At 36.5% G+C, this 20,825-nt stretch overlaps 2 protein-coding genes across 4 annotated transcripts in view; one reads left to right on the top strand and one right to left on the bottom strand.

Annotated features, from left to right (window-relative positions):
- Positions 1-17,237, top strand: part of LOC113058437 (cell surface glycoprotein MUC18-like) — a 33,924-nt gene extending 16,687 nt beyond the window's left edge. The window contains exons 2-15 of the mRNA XM_026226345.1: positions 5,165-5,283; positions 6,050-6,299; positions 6,423-6,493; positions 6,569-6,653; positions 6,743-6,922; positions 7,139-7,266; positions 7,584-7,719; positions 7,811-7,923; positions 8,973-9,114; positions 9,298-9,416; positions 9,683-9,839; positions 11,030-11,068; positions 14,629-14,758; positions 15,879-17,237. Of these exons, the coding sequence (XP_026082130.1) occupies positions 5,165-5,283; positions 6,050-6,299; positions 6,423-6,493; positions 6,569-6,653; positions 6,743-6,922; positions 7,139-7,266; positions 7,584-7,719; positions 7,811-7,923; positions 8,973-9,114; positions 9,298-9,416; positions 9,683-9,839; positions 11,030-11,068; positions 14,629-14,758; positions 15,879-15,993 (1,784 nt within the window). The 3' untranslated portion in view covers positions 15,994-17,237. The remainder of the gene's footprint in view (positions 1-5,164; positions 5,284-6,049; positions 6,300-6,422; positions 6,494-6,568; positions 6,654-6,742; positions 6,923-7,138; positions 7,267-7,583; positions 7,720-7,810; positions 7,924-8,972; positions 9,115-9,297; positions 9,417-9,682; positions 9,840-11,029; positions 11,069-14,628; positions 14,759-15,878) is intronic.
- Positions 17,238-17,615: 378 nt separating this feature from the next.
- LOC113058436 (E3 ubiquitin-protein ligase CBL-like) overlaps positions 17,616-20,825 on the bottom strand; it is a 31,618-nt gene continuing 28,408 nt past the window's right edge. Inside the window, exon 16 of one of the 3 annotated variants that reach the window (XM_026226342.1) lies at positions 17,616-20,752. In XM_026226342.1, coding sequence (XP_026082127.1) covers positions 20,478-20,752 — 275 coding nt within the window. In that variant the 3' untranslated portion in view covers positions 17,616-20,477. Of the gene's footprint in view, positions 20,756-20,825 lie in introns of all 3 variants that reach the window. The other 2 variants (XM_026226341.1, XM_026226343.1) reach the window with 2 other exon arrangements.

The raw sequence follows: 20,825 nt of genomic DNA, 5'->3' as shown, positions 1-20,825 counted from the left end.
AGACAGCAATATGAAAAATCAGTTCATCACAAGTAGCTTTTCCACGAGCTGAAGTATATATTAAAATATAGAAGGCATACAGAGTCATTCACGCAAACACTAAACACCATAATGGTAACACACATGACACTTAAATAAAGCAGTAAGCATTCATTAAACAACAGAAGATGTAACATAGACCCAAACATACATAAATATAGAGTTCTGACTGAGTTTTGTGTTAGCAGTGCAAAAGGTCATGGGTTTGATTCCCAGGGAACACATGTTAGGTTAAAAATGTTAGCCTGAATGCACTGTAGGTTGCTTTGGATAAAAGCATCTGCTAAATGCATAAATGTATTTTTTTTTTTCCTGCATGAAACTCTAGATGGTGCAGTCTGATAGGTCTATCTCAATCTGACGTAATGACATCATTATCACATGGCACAGCTGACTGGTTCTCTCCTGTATTGGTAACCAATGAGCTTCATGGTCAGCATTCAAATATATGACTAGGGCTTATCGTATCAGTTGCAGCTTGCTTCAGAAACCCTTCACCTTCCCCAGCTCCACCTGTATAGATCTGCTACGAGGTGATTCATGTACGCTATATGGGAGTTATTTCATGAATGTTATATTTTCAGCAGCCATATTTCTTACATGCTCACAGCAGCATGTTGCGGATGTATTATCGGTAGCCGCAGCAGCAGCGTAGCAGATCTATCCGCCAAGATCAAATACATTAACATTGTCATGTACATTACCATGCCAATCCTTCCGAGAGTTGTCATGACAGAACTGAAAACAAAACTATGAAGAAACATGATAATTTAAACAAAACACTTTCAAATGTGGATTGTCAAGCAGGGAATTCTGGGAATATCAGTTTACAGTTTTTTTTTTACTGTAAATTATATGTTGATTTGTTCTTTTTTTACTTAAATTTTTTACAGTTAACAGCATTTCATTGTAAAATTACATGAAATGGCTGGTTACGAAGAGTACTGAAGCCAAAAATTACTTTTATGCCATGGCCAATAACTGATAAATACCAATTTTAAAATGTTAAAATATTAACAATAAAATCGTTTTAAATGCTGAAAGTGAATTTAGGCATCACAACATTATACTGTACAGTATAAAAAATAGATATTCATTTTGAACATTAAACAGCATTATTACATTACTAGTGTTTTTAAAGATGGACTGTAATTGAATGTTTAGATTATGGCAAATATGATCTAAGTGTTAAAACAGTAGAAAAGAGCCTGAACAATTAAGTGTCCAATATCGACTGATTTCAGATATATGAGAAAAAATACTAAATTTAGCCGATAACCAGATATTGTGCATAGAAAAGAAAATAGAGACTTCCTCCTTATTGTGTGTTAGTGTACCTGCATGCATGCAACGCACGTGTGTAATTGTACTAAGACGTCCTTAGCATCTGTAACTTCCTGGCGGCAGATGTTCACCTATTGTGCAGTCAGGATTTCATGGGGTGATTTCTGTTGTCTGAGGAAAAATTCATTCTTTAATTTGGGACTTGCTCTTATTTGCTTCTCAGTTGTGCTATTTTTGTTGTCGACTTTGTGTAAGTTTCAAAAGATAGAACAGCTGCTTAGTATTGGGCTTCCTGCTCAAAGTCTTCTTTTTGAAACACTGGCTTCATTGTTCATATGTCCACTTTTTGTCCAGCACTGCCTCTATGAAAGAGAGCATATATTAGAAGCCTACTTAATAGACTGATGACACAGAACAACCCATGTGTAATGGTTATCTGCACTCCAAACTGTGGAGACACCAAACTGTCTAACGTGGCTCATAGGCACACTATAAGCTCTTGCTTCTTTTTTGCCCATTCTTTGCCATTCATCGTCTGAGATAAAGCCACTGCACCTTTAACTTTATCGGCTGAGGTGCCCCTCTCAACACCCCCACCCTCACCTGAGCTCAAAGCGTTCTGTTACCGCTCCGCTAAAGATCTGCAGATTCTGGAGTAGAGACCACACTTACCGAAGTTTGTTAATTAACAGGTAGATGCATTACAATCCACATTACATCAGTGGATGATTTGCTGAATTAGTCATTTGGTAGTTTGTTTTTGTATTTCTGTCGGTAATGTGATAAAAAAAGTGATTACAACAAAATATCCACGTTCTTAGAATTTGAAAATCTAACAAAATTATTATACCCGATCAGATCTAACATAAATAACACAAAATCCACTGTTGTTCACACACTTGAAGAGCGAAGGGAGGCTGCTATTCTCATCATACAGAATATTTAGCAGTTTGTCACACTTTACTTCTTGTAAGTATATTTCACATTATAAACACTTGTGTTTGATACAGGTAATCTACAACACATATTTTATTAAAACCATATTAATAGTAGGCCTATAAATAGTTAAACAATACTATAAATGTTCTAAATGAGTTGTTTATATATATGCTGTAAAATATTATATTAAATGACTTATAGGGGAGAGTGTGGCAAGATTAAATTGAATGAAAGTATCTATCCTATCCAATCCTGTCCTAATGAAAGTATTCATACAATTTTAAATGATCAGAATGTATCCATGAAAAAGGGTTCTAAAAAATATGGCTTATAAAAAAGTGTTCCCTTGGCTCAGATAAAGTTAAAGGTTAGGGGTTAGTTAACCCAAGTAAAAATGACCATCTGATCAAACCCATCTGATTCAAACCCATGTGACATAAATGACAATTTAAAAACTAATTTAATAATTTCCTCTTACAAGCAGTCATATTTCTTTTCATAAAGTTAATTTTAACAACATAAAACCAACCAAATGAGGATTACATTTCTATATTTAATTGTCTGCATTTCTGAATCAATATGTTGAATGCCAAAGTTGTAGCATTCCTAAAAACAGACTAAACAGTGAGTTTGTTGGTCATTATTGACTAAAGGTGGAAAGTTATATCTGTTTATAATGCGAAAATCATTTTCTTGTTCTTATCAGAAAAAGGATTTGGTGCACTTGTACACTGTCCCTATCAAATAAACTACAAATAATATGTCATTATGATAAACTAAACCAGTAATATCACATTAAAACATCATTTTATAATTCAGAGATTTAACTTAATTTGAGTGTCTTATGATGGGGTGAGTAAAAATGCTGACTTAATTTACCCCACAACATTTGGCTCACTTTTCCCCATAGCTGCCATTTTGAGAAAAAAAGCTACTGTAGCTTACCAGTTCAGGCTAATATTTAGCTAAATGAATGGCATGGTTTTATTGCTAAATCACCTATAAATATTTTTAGACATTGAAGCTACCACAGCAGAAATGATGGGTGGTTCCAAAAAAATGGTCACAAGACAGTAAAGGTGTACAGTTGCCAAGAAACAGGGGTGGGTCAAATTACCTCACTCTTCCCTATTTCAATTAAAGATGAGGCAGAAGCAGGCTCAGAGAGTGAGGGAGAGCACATCCTTATCAAAACATCTACAATAAAATCTGAAATTATTACAGAGCTGTCTTCTCTTTTAATTTGATATCTGTAACAACTGTATCAATGTATTCACAGGCACCCACCCCCTTAGTGCCCCTTTTTTGGTTTGTGCCACTGTCCCTCAAAATGTCTGCTGTAGCATGTTGGCAGACTTTTTTTTTTTTTGAAAGTATCTTATTCTCGCCAAGGCTACATTTATTTGATCAGAAATATAGTAAAAAAGGGTAATATTGTGAACTTTCATTTTAATTTAAAATAACTGTTTTCTATTTGAATGTTTTTTTAAATTGTATTTTATTCCTGTGATGGCAAAGTTGAATTTTTAGCAGTTACAGTCTTCAGTGTCACATGATCCTTCAGAAATCATTCTAATATGCTAAATTGCTGCTCAAGAAAGATTTTTTATTATCATTAGTGTTGAAAACAGTTGTACTGCTTCATATTTTTGCGAAAACTGTGAGTTATAGTTTTCGAGGATTCTTTGATGAGTAGAAAGCTCAAAAGAACAGTATTTAAATGAAACATTTCTAACATGCTTTTATTGTCACTTATTTACTGCATACTGAATAAGAATATTAATTTCTTAAACCTACATTTATAAATTGCAATGTGTTCAACAAGGGCAATATTTTATTGCCGTGAGACACTAAAAAGAGGGCACAGCATTAGCATGCTAACTACATCACCACTTTGAAAAATATTTGGAAATCAAAGTTATCAAGGATTCATTTAATTTTGTAAAAAAAAAAGATGATTTTTCACCACATGAGTCTTCAGAAACTTCAGTGAAAAGCCATTATAGATAGCTTGGTCCTACCTTTCGTACTCCGTAAACAAGGTGAATGTTTGATGGCAACAACAAAGAACCTCAGTCTTACGCTAATGCTGCTAATGCACAGGAAATGCCTTTGTTGGGAGAAACTAATCAGATTTCTGTAATGTGAAAGCATCCCCCCTACTCAATTATTCCCTTGTAGTGCCCACATGACCTCATAGAGTCCAGAAAGGCAATTTACAATATATTTAAAAGGTTGCAGAGGAGCACCGGTGCAAAATCAATTGGAAATGTGAATCCAGATTATACACACTGTGAAGCGTGTTAGCAAACTATTTTCCTCATAGAACAAACAAACAGCATGCCAGAATGACAGCAGATGGATGTTTTTGTAGTGTCTCGTAGTGAACAGACTTTTGAGGATGAATAGTTTCAGCCTCCTCTTGATTCACAGAGCTTTAACAGAGAGAAAAGCTCATTTCTGGCAAACAGTAGGTCACTTATTCTCTAGATAAGTCGAGTCTTTCTTCCTTCTGAGGCGTGACATGCAGGAATGCTACAAATGAATTTGGACATGGGTGGGCTCAGTGAATTCCACTCATAATATCTTCTCACTTCAAGTGCTTTGATTTGCAAGTGCTTTGCTCCCACTAGATCGGACTTTTGAGATGGGAACATGGGTTGTCAGAAGTGGTCTTCCCCATGCCCTATTTCCTGTTAAGGGGTCACTCCATTCAAAGGATATTAGTAAGGTGCTTAGCGAAAAGGTGTCACAAAAATTGTCCAGCAAATGTGGACCCTTTTACTCCTGCTCTGTGACATAATAGTGTGGCTAAACCCTGGGAGGTTAACAATTTGACTTGACTTTGTCAGTATAAATCTGAGGAATATTGACACTTCTGTGTGTGTTGATGTGTTTTCAGCATGGGCTGTGGTGGATGTGAGCATGGAAGACTGGGTGGATGTATCTTTAAAAGACCAGGCTGTGATCCCCTGTATTTACACTCTGAAGGAACCAGCCAAGATGATAGTCTGGTTTACGGTGAGAAACAGGCATATTCACACTTTACATTATTTTCATTTACAAATATCGGCTAAATGTGTAATTATTATGAATAATGCCTGGGTTTACATTTCACCCCCTAAATTGATCAATTAAGAAATAAAGCTATTAAGGCTAAGAGGCTATTAAGAATAATAATAAAAAAATATATAATTTTTAAATTAAAATAAAATAAGCTTAAGATTAGTATAACAATTACTGCACTGTATCTTGTAGTTTACTTATTACAAATAATAAAAAAAAAAATATAATTTTATAATAAATACTTATTGTATACTTATTGTAAAATAAATACTAAAATAAGTACTTTACACTAGGAGAAAGGAGTGTTTAAATAGATTTAATATAAGTAAATGCAAGTTTAGTAGTAAGTAAATTTTTTGGCAATTTCTTTCAGTGGAATTTCAATAGAATGTACACTACACATCATTATTCCAGTCTTCAGTGTCACATGATCCTTCAGAAATCATTCTAACATGCTGATTTGATCAGCGTTGTACTATGGTTTTATGGAAAACGTAATTTTTTTTCAGGATTATTTGATAAATGTAAAGTTAAAAACAGCATTTCTTTTGAAATATAAACTTTTTTTTAACAATTTTGATAAATTCATTGAAACCTTACTGAATTAAAGTCTTAATTTCTTTAATTAATCTCAACATCCCCATACATTTGAAGGGTAGTTTACAAATCTAGTCTTACAATAAATGTTGAAATCTGAACATCAGCGTTTTTGACTGTACAGAAATTGCCAGGCAGGGACCAAAGCAGGAGGAGAATCTACTACTATGATGGCCAGAAAAAGTTTATTGAAGAAGGCAGTGAATACGACGGGCGGATCAACTTCACACACTCTCATGAACCACAGAATGCACGCGGAAGTGCCATTCTGATCATCAACAATGTGCAACTGAGTGACCAGAGGGAGTTCATCTGCACCGTGCATAATGTGTCGACAGACATTGGTGAAGGGCACACTCGTCTCCAAATATTCAGTAAGACAAAACAGACTTTTCCCACCTGTTTTAGAAGAGCCTTTCCAGGCTGGGAGATCATAATAATATGCCTTTTGACCTATAGCGAGCTTCATGCTAACGCCAAACCTCTCTGTCCTTTAGACTCACCATCTCTACCTGTGATTGAAGGTATGCACACAGGGGTTTCTGTTACTGTGGAGGAGCCATCAAAGGTAGAGCTAAAAAAAAAAAAAAATCAGTTTATGTACACTTTATAAACTTTGTATAATTATGGTGTTTTCACTCAGGTTGCACTCTGTAAAGTGGATGATGGATATCCCAGACCCAACATCACATGGTACAAGGGCAGATTCCCTCTCCAGCAATCAGAAGGTGGTAATACAGGACAATTGAGTGAACTTTCTCCCAAACAAAATGTAATTTTATTTGACAGTGTCAAAAAACATCTGCATCCCTTTTAGATGTAAAGATTATGGAGTTAGTGACAACCAAACCCAACGGCCTGTTCACAGTCCACAGTGAACTGTACATTAAGGTTAAGAAGACAGATGAAGATGCCCTTTTCTACTGTGAGGTCAAGTATTTTGTCCCTGGTGGAGTAAGAATGAAAGAGTCCAAAGAAATCAACATCACAGTTCACTGTGAGTCAACTTCCTTTTAGCCTACATTTACTATTTAGGCATAGTTCACCCCAAAAATGAAAATATTCATCATTTTCTCGTTCACGTGTCATCCAAATCCCCATGACTTATTTTCTTCTGTGGACTGATTGATTTTTGAGCATACAGTGGACCGTGCTGCCATCTGTTGGATCCACAGAGCACAACAGTGTCTTACCATTTCATTTCATTTTTCAGACCCTACAACAGAAGTAACACTGTCCGTAAATCCACATGATAGGTTAATAAAAGAAGGCGACACTGTGGCGATCCGATGTGTGGGAAATGGAAAACCTCAGCCCATTTTTTCTTTCACACATAATGGGGTAATATTGCTGAAATCACCGCGTTCATTATGTCTACTTAACTAAATACATGTTTACTAACAACATAACTAATATTATCTTAAAGGTGTATATTATTAGCCATATGGACATTACTTTGACACACTCATCTCTGACTGATAACAGAATACTTTCTGTTTGTAACATTTTCTGTAAAGATTGCTTTGAAACAGTATGTATTGTAAAAAGCGCTATGTAAATGAACTTGAATTGAACGTCAGATGTTCTGAAATTTCTGAAGCGTGCAAAAAATAGTCATCAGATCACCTGCAGTTCCAATTATTCTCATTTTTTTCTAGGATGAGTTGAGATCAGATGAGGAAATGCTGCTTCTGGAAAATGTCAAGCGATCAAACAGTGGGACATATGTGTGCCAGTCATTTGACTTAGAGTCGGGAACTTCTGTTGAGGACTCCGTTAATATCACAGTGCACTGTAAGAGCATGTTCCTCTGAAGTTCATGTGCTGAGATGATGTCAGCTTTTATCTTCATGGTGGCTAACACCTTTTTTTGGTTTTTTATTAGATCTGGATCATATTGTGGTGACACCAGAGCAGACAGTTCTGGACCAGGACGGTGATCTCACCTTAACCTGCAATGCCTTGTCTTCTTTACCCACACAGACAGTATGGTATAAGGTACAACAATAAGATGCAGTCAAAACTGATTGTGACGCCACGCTGACCTGTAGTTGAGGTTTTCACCTTTTCTGTATGGATAGAATAAAATAAAATAAAATATATTTCAAAATATAAAAAAATTTAATTTGCTAAATATATATATATAAAAAATGTGTCTCTGTAAATATATTTTTATATATCTACCAATATATATTTTTTATAAATGTTTGTGTGTGTGTGTATATGTATATATATATATATATATATATATATATATATATATATATATAGAGAGAGAGAGAGAGAGAGAGAGAGAGAGAGAGAGAGAGAGCGAGAGAGAGAAAGAGAAAGAGAGAGAGACATTTAAAAACATATTTTTCCCTCTGTATATTTCAGTCCATTAAAATACATTAACATTATGTCAAATTTAAAGAAATATTTGTATTCCAGTTTCAAACATGTATTTCATATATTTCTAAATCAGATATATTTTATATAGTAAGCATATATTTAAAACACATTTTGTTTATAAATACTTTTTTTGCTGCATGGGTTTGTATGCTCTCTTATGACTTTTATGCTCACCAAGGCTGCATATATTTGATCAAAAATACAGTAAAAACAGTAATATTGTGAAATATTAATTTTCAGAAGAAAATACAACAATTGTGATGTTTGATATTTTTGTGGCAACATTTGTTCAAGATTCTTTGATAATTAGGAAGGTAAAAAAACAGCATTTATTTTACATGGAAATCTTTTGACACATTGTAAATGTACTGTAAGTTTTGATACATTTATGGGTCTTTGCTGAATGAAAGTATTGATTTCTTGAAGATTGTCCTGGTCCTAAACTTTTAAAAGAAAATGTTAGACTAATAAAGACCCAAATATTGACCAATACCATGTTCATGTTGTCTCAAAAGAGCTCAAGGCCAAGACCCAATATCAAAACTACAAAATATAAATAACATCCAACATATATAGCATTAATCTGCTTGTTAAACGGAGCTCTTGAAATACTCAAGAATGTAAACTGACCTATTTGACATTGTGTTTCACTGCAGCATGACATGTTGCTGGTGGAGGGACATGTTTTGGAATTAAGTAATGCCTCTTATGACACTGCTGGGATGTATATGTGTAAAGTGACAGTCCCTTCCCTGCCTGGCCTACAAGAACTAAAGTCTGTGCAAATCAGTGTGCGAGGTGAGTCTTTGCCTACATTGTGCGGACCGAATGTACATACGGGGAAGTAAACCTGATTTAGATTAATAAAAAAACAAAATAATATAAAAAATATTAGCTCAGTATATAAAACATCACCAATATTATAGAAAAAGCAATAGGTATTAAAGTGTCTTGATGACTAAACATCTAAACCTGTTTTAGGGAAGCCTAAGATCACAATGGAGATAGCAGTGAATAAAGCTGACCGCTCTGTAAACCTGACCTGCCACGCAGAAGGCTACCCATCCCCCACCATCACCTGGACCCTCTCTGACCTATGGGTATCCTTATATCACTCAGATTCTGACCAATCAAGAACCATCACACAGTCACAAAGATCTTCTGCTAGTAATTTAATATGTAGTTAATGGTTGTATAGAAGTTCAGGCCTGTCATTTGATAAGAAAGTTGCATGATGAGGTGATTCAAGAAACCTCTTGCGTAAATCATGATGTGCAGTTGTGAGTTACATTATTCTAGATTAATGGAATCCTGTCAGTTTTATGGACTTTTTAAAACTGATATTACCATGACAAAATATATATAGACTGGGCAGCCTGTCCCTATGCCAGAAGTGGAGGACCAGAAGACGGACACTGGTGTTCTCAGCATGATCTCTGTGAGGGCCAAGTCTAAACTCACAGTTTATTGCAGCGCTGCCAATGAGTTTGGGACAGCAAATGTCTCTCACAAGATTGCAGCATGTGAGTTTATATTTTCAGAATTTAAGAAGTTCACCTTTTATTTTCGGTTGATGGTCACAGGTAAAAAATGAAATATTTCTATATATTAATTAATATATTTTTATGACACAAATAATTATTATACATTTTTTATGTATCGTTCCCAGTTTAGGAAACCCTGGCATAATTTAATGTTTAATGCACTTCATTAAATTTATATGAAATAATGTAATATATTTTCTTTCTCTTTGCTTTTTTATCTTATTATGGTACGTTTAATGGTAAGTTTAAAACAAGTTAGGTAAAAAGTAATCTAAAATGTAGTCATAATACATTACCTAAAATGAGTAACCAAGATTATGTTACTAACTACAATTTACATTGTTCTTTAAAAAAAAATATATATTTATCTAAGTTAATTAATTTGATCAATATATTTTTTTTAAATATTATTATATTCATATTAATTATTCTTATTATTAATTTAAATAAAATATTATATTTAAATTAAAATAATTGTTTTTTATTTTAATATATTTTAAAATGTAATTTATTCTTGTGATGGCAAATCAGAATTTTCAGCAGCCATTACTCCAGTCTTCAGTGTTACACGATCCTTCAGAAATCATAGTAATTGTTAAATCGGTGCTCAAGAAATATTTCTTATTAAAATTGAAAACAGTTGTGCTGCTTAATATTTTTTTAATAAACGTTAGTCACACAAAAAATGATTAAGGGTACGTTTTTTTTGTGAATAGAAAGTTCAAAAGAGCAGCATTTATTTGAAATAGCCTTTGCATAAATGTCTTTACTGTCACTTTAATGCAGTTCTATACATCTTGTTAGTCATCCTTTTAAATAAAAAAATAATAATAATAATTCTCACTGACCGTAAACTTTTGAATGTTAGTGTACAAATTAATATTATCAATTATCATTTTTAGCCTAACCTAACTTATATAACCTAAATTATGAGGTGTCTTGTTTCATTATATTATTTAATATATTAATTCATGCCATTTTATTTTTAATATGCTATTAAAATGGTTAGTTCCTTTAATGTTTAATGTCCTTTAATGTAAATGAACATTAACCATATTAAACCAAATATATTCTGTAAAGTGTTGTTCATTGTTAGATAATGTTAACTAAAACAGCTAAATTATGCAAACAAATACAATCTTATTCTATACCAATTTTTTCTTGTGTAGCTGCACGTGTGAAAACAACTCAAGCAACCAGCACTAAAGGTATGTTTTATATTTTTTTCCTTCCATCAGTGCAGTGACTGTTTTTTTGACAGAACACACATTTGAGATTAAATGACAGAACGTCTCGGTTACATATTTAAACATCGTTCCCTGAAGGAGGAAATGGAGACATTATGTTAGTGACTGACGATATCGGGATCCCGCAGTGCAGGTATAAAAAGAGAGCATGTGCGGTCGCACAATCAGTTTTTCGCTGAGAAGACGAGACTGTGTGCCCTGGCCGTACAGCGGTGGTACAGCAACTGTGACGATGGAACGTAATGCCTCCGTTCCCTCCTTCAGGGAACGAGGGTTACATACGTAACTGAGATGTTCCCTTTCAGTCAGTCACGTTCAACGTTATGTTAGTGACTGACGTAATCAGAATCCATATGGAAAACACCACTATTGCTGACCCCCTCCAGTGCCCTGCGAAACCTGGCAAGTCCCCCCACACCAGTTGGGGCAGAAGACAGGACAGGGCTTAGGCAGAGGAACCTGCACTGCTGTTCCATACAGTGAGAATTGGATAACAATGGGAAAATGTACCCAAGAAGGGGAGCGCTGCGGAACCACATACTGCGCATGGGAGGTAACGTGTGGAAATTACACATATGGACTGGCCATACGGCAGTGCTACATATGGAGGTCCCTGCAGTAGACTCAGCCCACCTGGGGTGAGATACTACACAGCAGAGACAGAAGAGATCACAGAGAGGGAAGCCGTACCATGGAAGAATACACATGTGGGATCACCCGAAGGGGGAGTCACTACACACGGGCACCTAGCCCAGCAGAAGGGCTGACCTTGGGCATTCACATGAGTGCTGGACCTGGCATCTGGCGCTCCGCCACACCTGACTGCCGAGGGTACGGGAGGAACTTCAGCCCAAGAGGGAAACTGAACTGAGAAGCACTTAAGTGCACGTATCCGGTCCGTAGAGGGGAATGGCGCAGCAAGCGTGATTGACACCGAGCCGGTCCAGCATTACAGGCCATTTGAGGCAAGTACGCGAAAGGACACAGGCTCTACATGGAGATTATAGAATCTCGCAAAACGTGTTAGGTGTCGCCCAGCCGGCAACACTACAGATGTCTTGCTATTGAGTCGCCCCATGCCAAATCCCAGGAGGAAGCCACAGCTTTTGTAGAGTGGTCTCTCACTCCATGGGGGCACAGTAAGCAACGGGCCTGATATGCTAAGACTATAGCCTCCACTATCCAGTGGGCAAGTCTTTGTTCAGAGACAGCCTTTCCCTTCTTCTGTCCACTGAAGCAGACAAAGAGCTGGTCTGAGGTACTGAAGCTCTGCGTGCGGTCCACTTAAATGCGCAGGGCGCAAATGGGACAGAGCAAATCGAAGGCTGGGTCTGCCTCCTCTCGGGGCAGTGCTTGCAAGTTCACCACCTGATCCCTGAAAGGCATAGTGGGAACTTTGGGCAAGTATCCAGGCCGGGGTTCAGGACAACATGATAGTTGGCCGGCCTGAATTCGAGGCACGTATTGTCGACCGAAAATGCTTGCAGGTCCCCGACCCTATTGACCAAAGCCAGTGCAGTGAGGAGGGCTGTCTTCAGTGACAGAAACTTAAACTCTACTGACTGCAGCGGCTCGAAGGGCTCCTGCTTCAAGGCCGTCAGGACCAAGGGGAGATGGATGGTTCACCCTCCTTGCCCCCCTAAGGAACCTGATGACTAGGTCGTGCTTCCCAACGGACTTGCCATCTACTGCACTGTGATGTGCTGCAGTAGTGGCAACATACACTTTGAGAGTAGAGGGAGACAGCCTTCACTCCAGCCCATCTTGCAGAAAGGAGAGCACAACCCTGATTGGGCATCTACGGGGGTCTTCCCGGCGGGAAGAACACCAATCAACAAACAGGTTCTACTTCAGTGTGTACCAATGGAGGAGATCGTGGGCGAGTTGCGACATGCGATGGGAGCGCAGACCGCCCTGGTGGTTGATGTACGCCACGGTCGCAGTTTTGTCCGTACAGACCAGAACGTGCTTGTCGTGTAGCCTCGATCTGAAGCAGCGCAGAGAAAGCCATACTTATAAATGCAAATTTAGCTCAGTTCAGTGTCAGCGGTTGCTTACAGCATCATATTCCAACCAGATACAACGCAAAATAATGTTTCTGCTAAAATACTGTAACTGAAAATATACTTTTTAATTAAATAATTGACTTGATTCAAACATTAACTATTTAAAAAATGTATGTAAGTAAAATGTCTACTTTTAAGGTTTTAAATAAGTTTTTGGATAATAAAATGTCAAAATTTGGTTCAAATAATGTTACATTGTCATTCAGTTTAACACAATATTTATGCAAAAATTCAAACAACATGCTTATTCTGACGTGTACATATTAAAATAACTAAATGAATAATGGAGCATACTAAATTTGATTGTGTTTTAAATTAGTACAAAATTCTTACTGACAAATGGGCAAAACCTAGGATAGTGGCAAATTTAAAAAATGTACAATTACAACTCATTAGTATTTGGGGTGAAAGTAATTAGTCTTTTAATATGTCATAAATAGATTTTTGTGTTAAATATGCCTGACAAGATTGTTACACTGAATGACATTTTACTGGGTGTATTCTGTAAATCAGGGCAAAATGTATGATATTTATGTTTTGCTCAGAAAAACAAAAACAAAATTGCAATTAAATAAAACTGAAAACTTTTTACATTTTTTGGGGGGGAAAACTACAACAGTTTAAAGCAGTATTACACTTTTCTTTTATGGTTAAACACTTTTTCGTCTTTGACCCATATACATATATACAATCCTTTTTTTTTTTTTTTTTTTTTACAGTGCCCTTCTGTTAGTGAACAAGCTAAGGGAAACTAAATGAACTATATCCAGATTTGATTTTCATATACTATTTAAAAAAAAATGATTTTGTGTAAAATTTTTCCATAGACCCTAGCACTCCATAAAGATCCCTACATCACGGTCGAACCCCAGTGCTTTTACAAGAAGCGGAGAAGCTAAAATGTTCAAGTTATGACAATAACTTCCTCACAGGTTCTGAGACAGGAGTCCCATGATTTAACTAAAGTAAAGCACCATGAGAGATAAAGTGATGTATGAATATAACTGCTGTTTGGTAACTCAAACCGTTGTCATCACAGGAACAGGATTAACCATTCCAACAAATCAACCACGTACAGGTTTGTGTTGTGAAACAAACAGCAGCCTGACCACTCATCCTCCACCACATAAGAACCCCTTCTCTGGATGTGTAAAAACCATCATTTCTTATGCTAATCCGAACTGTGACCGAATGAATGATTCCAGAATACTTTTCTTTCTATATCATTGCCCCCACAATGTGTCATGCATCATCACTGCATCTCTTCGATCAGCACTCTCAGAATTACGGACAGCTCTTTTGGAAATGAATTGTTATAGTAAAGACTATGTATTTCAGTAAGACATATAGGAAACATTCACCCAAAGAATGTCTTTCAGGCTTTACTTTAAGTGTGAGCTTTTCCTTCACCTGTCATTGCATTAACTTCAGCCTGCATTTCTCCTCTTAACACAGGAGGTGGCAGCGGAGTCATCATAGCGGTCATGATCCTCTTCCTCCTCCTTATAGCCATACTGGGCAGCATTCTCTACTTCCTCTACAAGAAAGGAAAGCTGCCCTGTGGACGGTCGGGAAAGCAGGATTTGTATGTGTTTTTTTGTTTATGAAAACAATACATATTATTTGAATATCATAAAATAAGTATAATTAACATGGACTTAATTTAAAAATGTAATGAATATGATATGTACATGATTTACCTAACCTCAAGCCATCCTAGGTGTATATGACTTCCTTCTTTCAGATGAGTTCAATCAGTCACATAAAAAATATCCTGGATTTTCCAAGCTTTATAAAGGCTGTGAATGTTCCGAATTATCCATTATAAACAGTACTCCACACAGCTCCGAGGGATTAATAAAGGCCTTCTCGAGTGAAGAGATGCATTTGTGTAAGAAAAATATCCATATGTAAAACTTTATGATGGATGGATGCACTTTTTTGTGCTTCAAAATCTTGACCACCATTCACTGCCATTATAAAACTTGGAAGAGTCGGCACATTTTTGAATTTATCTCTGAAATGTATACAAGGTGTATATGACTTAGAATGGGTGTGTAAATCATGGGGTAATTTTCATTTATCCCTTTAAAATGCAGTATTTTTTGATAGTAAATTACTTTTGTCCCATGTTAATATATAGGAAATATTAGGAAAAGCAATTTTTGCAAAGGCAGTTTATAAGGAATGTGCAATTTGTAGGTTCATTTCATTATTTGATGCTGTAAAAATGACACACTGTACCTTTAAATCAGTGTTGTTACTATTAATGAACTATGATTATAATTATTTTTAAAATTTGTTAAGCTAAAATATAATGTTAGATGAAAAACTTAGAAAGCTATCTTTTCACATCTCAATTTTTTTTAAATTGTTCAAAATTTACTAAAACTAAAATACATTAAAAACTAAACATGTTTTTGTCAATTTTATTCGTTTTTTTTTTAAAGACAACTTAATTACTAAAACTTTCAAATAAAACCTGAACATTTAAAAATAAAAGCAAATTCAGCATATTAATAAATCCTATAATAGCATATACACAATACTAAAATAACACTGTACCTTAAGAATACAGCAAAAAAGTAGTTGACTTAATGCCCTAGAATCCATGCAGTTCACGCTAAATATGAGTCTGGAAAGTATTTTTCAGTACATCCTCATGATACAAAGCACTGATATAATCTGTTGTTTTCCTCCTCCAGCATGAAGGAAAAGGCCAGTAAGGATGATATTGTGATGGAGATGAAAAGTGGTAAATCTGAAGAAGTGGTACTTCTACAAGGAGTCAATGGAGACAAAATGTCCCCCACTGAATAGGTCATAACATCTGAACAAAGATACACATTATTATCCAATCAAGACCCAAGATTTGTAAGACTGACACTTACGGTGCTATGGAAACCTGATTATATTTCCTTTCACTTAGAGTCAAAGACTGAAAACTAAACACACATGTGGAGTGAGGCTAGTGGTCTCTGTCCTACAGCGTCCGTCTCAGGGTGAATCCCAGTCTTAGTTCTCATTTGCCCATGTTTAATATTTGTCCTGCTATATTCTGATTCAATATATAGCAAGATGATCCAAAAAGTACTCCAGTATTTACAAATTGTATATAAGTATGAGATAATGTATATATTAAGCTGTTTAAAATGCCTGAGACAACTGAAAGGTTGCGCTTAAGAATCTTTTTGATAATACACGTCTCTTTGTTGAGGGGGTTTTGAAGAGTGCCGAAGACTCATTATTTGCTATGTGCTGTCAGTGTCTTATCTGAACCTGCTCTCATCTCTGCCGCACCATAGTCCATGCACTGAACCATCTTCACCACTGTAAACATTCATCTGTCCTGTGGATCAGCGCTGAAACTGTCCAATGATAAAGCTTGAGGGCACTTTCCAAACAAATGATTTGTCAGGAAAAGTCCCTTGACACGGCTGACCGTTTATCCAAATACTGTTTGCAAGCAAAATGTCAGGATCATGTCATGCCTCTGTGTTTGTATCTTTATTTTTCTTAGCTATATCAAGTTACGTTCACTGCGAGGGACGAGCGAATGTGTTACATTCATCCTGTAGAGTTCAGCTGTAGTTTTTTTTTTTTTTTTACTGCCATTACCTGCTTTCCTCGCCGTGCACTGAATGTAAATAATAAAGACATACATGACCAATCTTCCCATTTTTTAGAGGGAATATTAAAATGCATGTGGAAGTCTGCATTCATTTAACACACTGGAGAGACAGTTGAACGGGAAAAAAAATGCAGGTGTTATTTTTATAAATACTTTTTTTTTTTTTTTTTTTAAACATTGTGTATTTTATTCACATTTCTTAAACCATATTTTGAAGGTTTATAAATTGTATCTTAATCTATGCAGTATGTACCCTGTACTGCAAGGAAAGAAGACCTAAAGACGGATACAAAAGTCCTTATTACACTGAAGTTCACCCGTTTCATTTCCTCTGGTTTGTTAAGCTGCTTTTGTTTTGTGTCAGTGGTATTTTTGTTTATGCTTGTTTTTGAATTTTCCTGGTATTTCTATTAAAAAAGGCTGGTTTACTCGAGCCTTAATTTTGTCACAGTTTTTGCCAAAATTTATTTATGTCCGCCAGCAACCGCTGTTCTACACAATAGTTCGAAATGTTGGTAAAGATGGGAAAAAATATAAAAAGGCTTTTTATTTTAGAATGTTTAGATTCTAATAAATCGAAAATTACAGCTCCGCATATTCATTGTAACACAAGATTCACACGGAAGTAAGCGTTTCTATAAAAGGATTGGCTAATATCAGACTTCCAGAAATGTGCTCTGGTCAAGTTTCAGTACTTCAACTTTCCATTCCAAAAATATTTCTTAATAAACTGTAGGTCAAATGGTAATACCTAGTATATCAGTTAGTTTATGTGTGCCGGTTTATTGAGAAAAGAATCAGACACTGTGGCCATGATGTTTGTCCTATTGTTTTAATTAACAGTATAGCGCTGTGCATACTTCCAAAGTGATATGAGAATTAGCACAAAAGAAAGAAACCCTGGCATACTCAGGCAAGTTATGGCAAAATGAGGAGCGAGCTCCGTCTTGTGGTTTGATTCGAGACATTCCAGTGAACAGAAAGATATTCACTATGATGTCCCTGACCAAGCCAAAGAATCATTGAACGACAATGGAAACGTTTCCCAAACATTCATGAGGGAAATCATTCACTCTTTACACTAAACAAGGCCTTTTTTCCGGATAGCAGAACAAAATGACGGTCACATCTAAACATATGGCACTGCTCACAGTAATATTCACATCAGTAAACAAAAATAAAATTCTGACATGTACAGGAATGCATAAACGAAATAAAACAGCCATTTCCACATATTCTATGTATAAGTAACTTTACACGCTTGATTTTAAAGTGACAGTATCATAGCACAAATTGGTACACTCTGTGCCAAATATCGTACACACATCCATCACACATCATCATCAAGAAATAGTAGTACAGTAAAATGAAATGATAAAAACAAATTTATCACCTTCTCATCTCTAGACTTCATATGGTGCAGAAAAAAACAAAAACAAATCAGATCTAAACCATCATTTGCTTCAAGGCAACAGAATCTACAAACCAAGAGTTAACAGCCTACAATTTAAAATTAACAGCTTGCCTGATCGTAAGCTCTCAGGGTTGCATGTGTACCTACAAGACTGAGACGTGGAAGTACCTGCAGGCCCAGTGCAACATTCTCTCTAGGGGATAGTAGGGACTAAAATTGGGCCACTTTTGATGTCAGTCATTTCAATCATGAGTTCTTGAGTCCCACGTGAGAGGCTCAAACTTACTTTAATGTATTATTAGTGCATTGAAATGTGCTGGTGCAATAATAATAACTGGAAATATTAAAGCCATAGGTAAGCCAAAAATGAAAACATAGTTCATTAACACTCATGTTGTTCCAAAGACAAATTTTATGCATTCAATGGAAGACCAACGGAGGACCAATTTCGTTTTGGACCCCAGTGACATTCACTGTATGGAGAGAAAGAAAAAAAATCCTAAGGATTGGAACGACATGAAGGCGAGTAAAATAATTATGTTTTTGTGAGCTGTCCCTTTAAGCAACACAGAATGAATTCATTTGATGCTGATGTTATTGTGAGTGGCTTAGCATCGTGTTCACACTGAAAACGAGACCGTTTTGCACTTGTTTAAAGTACGGTGTAAATAATGTAGATTCTGTTGAAATGTATGGTATTCCTGAGTACAAAGGGGAGATGGGAAGAACCTTCTCCCTAACAGCAGGCGGACTATGGGCGCTGCAATCATGGCTTGAACATGGCTGCCGCTGAAAGATCGATACAATTGGTGTCAGGTTAAACAGAAATGAGGCCCTCTGCGATGAGCCCCGTGACACACATCACCATTTTGATAATGTAATACAATTGATAATTGTATGTATTTCAAGCAAAACGCTATGTACCTGGATGAAAACAAGACATCCCATGCACACACACACACACACCAAATCAGCTTGGCTCACACCTGCACAAGTTGCTTCTGATTTCAAGTATGCTACATCAACAAATTACATACAACCGATACTGTCACTTTAAAATGGGTTAAACACAGTATTCACAAATGTACATTTAAGGCTTAATTGTTTAGCACTAACAATAATAGCAGCAGTAAAGCACTTCTGTATTAATAACAATAAATCCAAAAAAATTATAATAACATTAACAATAACAATATATTAAGGTGATCAAATGAAATGATGATGAACAGCTTCATACAAGAGTCCGAACCTCCCCAAGAGTGATCTCAGTCCCCACCGAATACAGAAACTTGGCCAGGCCTTGGACCTTTTTAAGCAAATACTTCTTTTTTTTTTTTTTTACTAAACAGTTTCACTTCATGTCAAACCTCTTACCCTTTATCAGTTAGAGAACACTATCTTTAGTAAACACACTACTTCACAAAAGTCGGGGACCATCATATTAACGACACATTCAGATTAGAACAAACAAATTACATGTACCCTTCATCAGCATGTTCCTACTGGGAATCTGAAGGACTGGCTGTCCTTAAACATTTGGGAAGTGAATTCATGGTACAGTACAGTAATGCTTTAAAGACATAACAAGGCTGACAGAGAGCCAATTTCTGATGCCAGCCACCACGCGCTTAAAAATAAAATTCCCACCGTACCCTGGAGGTCAAGGTCAAGCGGAGAACAGGTTGCTTTCGGCTGAGCAGTTTTTTTGAAATGGGCGACTGCGCTGTGGGGGCGGACATGTACGGCATGCTACTAGACAGTCGAAAAATGAAAATCACACGCGAAAACAAAATGTACCGACGCAACACAAGTAAAGGCCATTTTTCATGCCAGAAAATGCTCGGCTGCAGTCTCCTGTTTCACTCCCTTTAGCTATCTGAACTCCGAGGCCTAATACTTCACACCCCCTGATCTCTGCAGCTGAAACTCTCCAACATACATGTGTATATATTAACTATACTCAATATTCTGATTTATATATTAAATCAAATATAAACACATACATGTTTTTGTCTTTCTTGTTTTTGTCCTTAGGGGACATGCGCAGCCTTCAGGTTGAAGAAGCGGCCGCAACAAACCCCTCATTCTTCCGCATGAACGAAGGAGGACAGAGAATCCGAGAAGTGTTACGGAGAAAGTGTCTCTCGCAGTCACTAGAGCTAGAGGTAGAGCGCAGGTTCGTGCTCTTTTCTTCTAGAGTCCGAGACGAATGCGAGATGAGCGTGGCTGGGCCGTGACTGGATGCTCAGAGAGGTTTCGCTATGTTAAGATATGTGCAGTTGAAGGGATGGACACAAACTCCCTCAGGATGTTCTTGGCCATCTCAATATTGTTCTGTGCAATCATAAGGGCTTTTTGGATGTCCTGATGAGAGTAGCCCTGGCTCAAGAGGTGCTCGATCTCACTGCTGATCTGATGGCTGGGTCCTGGGCTCGCTCCAGGGGGAACAGGGCTGGTGCTGGGCCTGTGATCTGAGTTGATGCGACGGGGAAGAGGCTTAGGAGGCCGCTCGGGGGCTTCAGTGGGGTCCGTGACTGCTGAAGACACAATGTAGAATAAAAATTATCAATAAAAGTAAATAGACACTGAAGTCTGAGATAATGATCA

Source organism: Carassius auratus, chromosome 40, assembly GCF_003368295.1.
Source record: "Carassius auratus strain Wakin chromosome 40, ASM336829v1, whole genome shotgun sequence".
In the NCBI taxonomy this organism is placed as follows: domain Eukaryota; kingdom Metazoa; phylum Chordata; class Actinopteri; order Cypriniformes; family Cyprinidae; genus Carassius; species Carassius auratus.
Note: the sequence above shows the minus strand (reverse complement) of the source record. Positions and strands in the feature narration are given on the sequence as shown.